Consider the following 4,781-nt stretch of genomic DNA (forward strand, 5'->3'; position numbering starts at 1 on the left):
ACTGCCATGTGATTGGTTGATTAGATAATTGCATTAATGAGAAATTGAACAGGTGTTACTAATAATCCTTTAGGTGAGTGTATGTTGGTTTTGTTGAGCTGTAAAGATCCCTTGCAATGTTTCATTTTTTAAATGAACAACACTACACCTGAGAGAAAGTTTAACATTTAGAATACAGCCTTCTTTTGAATGCATTTATTCAGGAAACATGACAATCCATTTGTAGTCAGACTGTCAGATCTGCTAGAAGGAGATCATTCACTGTCAGACTCGTCTTGTGTCTGTACGGTGTCTCGTAGGGCAGCATACTGTGCCATGTTAGGCAATCCTGATGCAACACAACAGCTCAGAGCACTGCGGGAAATGGTCATTTCATTTGCATCAAACCTGTATAGAAAACAGATGCAGTGAATGAAATGAAATATAGCCTGCATTAGACTTAGATACTTACACTTATATCTAATGCAGTGCGAAATGATCTGTGAGATTTAGTGTTTGTGGAAGTTACCATTCATCTGTCTCCTCATCGTAGCACTCCACATCAGAGGTGGTGCTGAATCCATTAAAGCCTCCGACAGCAAACAACTGACCATTAACTACCTGGATTTTGAGGAAAGTAAAAAGGAAAATAAATAATGTACAGCTAATGTCTTTATCTTGACATGAATAAATCTTATAGATGCAACACTTCAATTAAACATAGTATCATTTTTTGACGATTAGGCAGGTAGATGATTTTATAGTCAAACACATTGATCTTTGAAGCCTTCAACAATTTTAGGGTGCAACTTTCCACTTATTGTCAATATAGGACAATTTTTTTTTTCCCTACATATTCATTATCATCAAATCATTATTGTAATGTTATTTCATAGTTTCACCAGAGACAGATATTAACTGTCCACATCTCACCTCAATGCCAAAGTTGCTGCGTGGATTGTACATTGATGCAACGTCACGCCAAATGTTAGTCAGCGGATTGTAGGCCTCCGCACTCCGCAAACGACTGGCACCATCAAAACCACCAACCTTTAAATAAATACACTTGTTATTTATGTATTCTGTGCATTTGTATATGCACATTGCACATCCATGCATGCATTTACATAAGTGCAACCTTTAAACTGTGATTGTTCCATATTTCTGTATTTGTGTCATGGTTATCATAGTTAATTAAAACTATAACACTGATATGTGTGTGTTTAATACTCACAGCATACACTAGATCTGCATAAGCGATCACACCAACACCACTGCGGCGGGTACTCATGGGAGCGATGAGAGTCCACTGGTTTGTTTCAGGGTTGAAGCTCTCAGCAGAGAAGAGACACTCGATCCCAGTAAAACCACCACAGATATAAATCTGACAAACACAAAAATAACATGCATGATGTTTGTGCACAATCATCACAGATTGATCAGAAAAGCAGTGTTTAAAACACTCTGTAAATTGTGTGATATTCCTTTTCATATTTACGCTATTCCCATGCCATATCTCAATTTCACCTTTCCTTCATGCTTTACAGGCATTAATAGTGTCCAGCAGAATAGTGTGGAATCATGGGTAAGTGCTCTTACCCTGCCCTGCAGTGAGGTGGCGCTGGAGTCACTCCTCCGTTCATTCATGGGTGCCATCATTGTCCACTGATTGGTGTTTGGATCGTAGCACTCTACTGTTTTAAGCCGTTGGTGTCCATCAAAACCTCCAATGGCATAAATGAGCCCGTCCAGAACAGAAACACTAATATAGCATCGGCGTTCATACATGGGGGCCACCTACAACACACCAAATACATCAGTGTGCGGACACACATCAATACACCATCTCATTGGTTCTGTCCTATCAGTTGCAAATAAATACAATGGTATTTTTTTTGACACAGTCATGATGGGAACTCTGGTGTATTGCATTATATTATATTATATTATATTATATTATATTATATTATATTATATTATATTGTATTATTATATTATATTATATTATATTATATTATATTATATTATATTATATTATATTATATTATAAATGGTAAATGGTAAATTTACAATTGCTGGAACACAAACAAAAATGTATCATGGTTTTACCACTTTTTAGACATGTAATATGGTAATACAGTGGTATTCTTTGAAGTAATGTGGAGTACAGCACATCATTCAGCATTATGAACCATATCAAAGTACAATCCAGTACCATCACTGTACCACAATACTGTTTTATAAAGGAAGCTAAATTAAAGTTATATTTTGACCTACAGCATTACTCACCTCTTGCCAAGTCTGAGTGATAAGATTGAATTTCCTCACGCTGTTGAAATACTCCACACCATCAAAACCACCAATACAGTAGACAAACTCATCCAGGACTGCTGTACCATGATAGGCTCTGGGACGCTCATCCTCTTGAGTCACACTGACCCAGCAGTCTGCCTTCACATCATATGCCTCAATCTCATTGGTGGGATTGCCGTCACTCCATCCCCCGATGGCCAATAGGATCGATGAGGGCAGACGTGGACGTGTCAGTTGATGCATGAGTTCTGAGTTGGTGGGTTCATCCATGTTGAGGTCAAACAAAGTCTTCATTGCATTGATGATAACAGGCATGCAGGCTTCATTCTCCATCACTAGTGCATTGCCCTTAATATTATTGATGAAGTAGGCTGATGTTATCAACCCCAATCGAACCTAAAGCACAAGGAAGAGTTTAGAGTTTCAGAGACTTTCAGAGACTGTTACTAAACAGTTATGGTGTTCACAAATTAAAAAGGATTTCCAAATGTTAATGCTTGAAACGAGAAAAAAATCTGTCAGAAGGGGAAGAGAAGAAAACTTGTTTGCCCTTTGAATTAAGTTTCTTTTTCTTACCGCATGCCAGGATTATTGTAGTTAAACTAAAACTAAAACCCTAAAATAAAATGAAAAACCTTTTCTCATTTTCATTTAGTCTGATGTATACTAAAATAACTAAAAATTAAACTGAAGAAATATTAGTAAATTATAGACAAGTTTAAAAAATATATATAAATGGCAAACCACAAAACAAAATTTCTACATATAACTAACACTACAACAATAGCAGAAAATGTATCTTGTTTTAAGAGTTTTAAGATATTTGTAATGAAAAACAAGACAAAAATCTCTGTTTTACCTTTGGCAGAAGCACTGCAATGTGTTGCCTCCTGTTTGCTGGTGCATGATTAATCCAGTGGAGGACGGCTTCAAAAACCACCTCCTCCTGTTTGACATTCAGCTCATCCTCATCAATGATCTCCTCAAGCTCTTCCAGGGAGAGCTCCAGGAACTCCCCAGATACGTGCAGAACCTCCTCAAAGTGCTGCAGGATGTAGTGCTTTGCTTTACAGTGGAGCTTTGAGCAGGAGAAAAAGTCCTGTGTAAACTTGCAGATGCCAATGCAGTTCTCTGGGCATAAATGTAACTCCAGGAACTGACAGCAGGAATCTACAAGACCTGAGACTAAGATCATTTCAGCCGCCACCAAGAGCTCCACCACATTCTCTTGAGTAATGAGCACAGATCTTGTGTACGCATACTGGATAATAAGAGGCATGATGTCTTGGGATATTCCTGGAATTTCACAGAAATGTTGTGGGCTGCTCCAGTTGTTGAAGAAAAGAGCCCTGTGAACAAATTTGACAAAGAAATGCATTAATAATGAGCATGTATAAAATAACTTTTCGTTATTTACATTTTAATTTCAGCCAAATTTACTTGGAGAAACAGATTAGTTTCATATTAAATTCGAAATGCTGGGTAAAACTTCATTCATAGCCACTTCCAGAATCAAATTTCAAGAATGTTTTTTTCCTAGATATCATAGTTACATTCTTTGTTCTGGCAATACACTCATTCATTTTCATGCATTTATATATTTGGACAGCTTAGGCAGTTTCAACAGAATGATGTTAGCAGTGGAAATTATGTATTATTATAATTTCTAGGTAATTTGCACACAATTGCAGTTCAAATGCTGCTTCTCACCTAAAGTAGGTGCTGCAGCCACACATGATGATCTTGTGCACTTGAAATTCTCTGTCGTTTGACTTGATGATCATGTCAGTGTGTTCTCCCAGTAAACGTGCTTCATCAAACACGTCAAAGGCTGTGGCTCTTATGTTCTCCATGTTCTCTCAGGACTCTCAGTCTTCTCACCTCAAACTCTGATTAAAGTCACCTCAGGATTTTGTCTTTGTGGGGACTTTTGCTCAGGAGAGTTCTGTAGAATGTCTTTGTGACATCATAGTTGTAGAGCTTGAATATTTTTTCAGTTTGTGTCTTGGCCACATGCATAGTTTTGTTTTATACATTCCTTTTGCATAAAACATATTCACAGTCACAAAGATATTATTAAAAAGTCAGTGACAAATAAAATAAATAAAGCATGGGATAATTAGTGATTTGAATATGCAATCATCCATTTTGATTGCACAAAATACTAGTGAGTTTTTGTCAGTAGGACAGATTTTTCTTGCATGGTTTGACTGTGACCCCAAATAAGTTTAACAGAGGCCTGTATGAAGATAATTATTTTTCACAGATGTCATATTCCCATTCCATTTCAAGGTCACACAGCATTAGGCCACATCATGAGTGCAATGTCTTACTTTTATTGGTTACATCGGTAAATTTTATATATAATTATATATTATTATTATAAGTAAAATTACAAATAATTGACCATGCTGTTTTTCCCCCCAATATTTACAAATGGAAAATACAACAAACAAGCCTTCGAACAGTCACTAACACATGGCTGTATC

At 36.7% G+C, this 4,781-nt stretch overlaps 1 protein-coding gene across 1 annotated transcript; it reads right to left on the minus strand.

The window, feature by feature from the left end:
- Positions 1-254: 254 nt before the first annotated feature.
- On the minus strand, positions 255-4,166 carry LOC130070568 (kelch-like protein 10). Its single transcript, XM_056234989.1, has 8 exons — positions 4,002-4,166; positions 3,152-3,694; positions 2,269-2,688; positions 1,579-1,776; positions 1,214-1,363; positions 913-1,029; positions 509-600; positions 255-387 (listed from the first exon to the last, which is right to left on the minus strand). Exons 1-8 carry the CDS (start codon positions 4,143-4,145, stop codon positions 255-257), a joined length of 1,797 nt encoding a protein of 598 aa, XP_056090964.1. The 5' UTR covers positions 4,146-4,166.
- Between the last annotated feature and the right edge of the window lie 615 nt (positions 4,167-4,781).

This window comes from Rhinichthys klamathensis, unplaced genomic scaffold (assembly GCF_029890125.1).
Source record: "Rhinichthys klamathensis goyatoka isolate OS25496 unplaced genomic scaffold, OSU_Roscu_1.1 h1tg000412l_1, whole genome shotgun sequence".
Classification (NCBI taxonomy): Eukaryota; Metazoa; Chordata; class Actinopteri; order Cypriniformes; family Leuciscidae; genus Rhinichthys; species Rhinichthys klamathensis.

Coding starts and splice junctions, on each gene's coding strand:
- LOC130070568 (XM_056234989.1), bottom strand. CDS start 4,145: ATGGAGAACATAAGAGCCACAGCCTTTGACGTGTTTGATGAAGCACGT. Junction 1,364..1,578: donor CCACCTCACTGCAGGGCAGG/GTAAGAGCACTT, acceptor TGTGTTTGTCAG/ATTTATATCTGTGGTGGTTT. Junction 601..912: donor GCAGCAACTTTGGCATTGAG/GTGAGATGTGGA, acceptor CTCAAAATCCAG/GTAGTTAATGGTCAGTTGTT.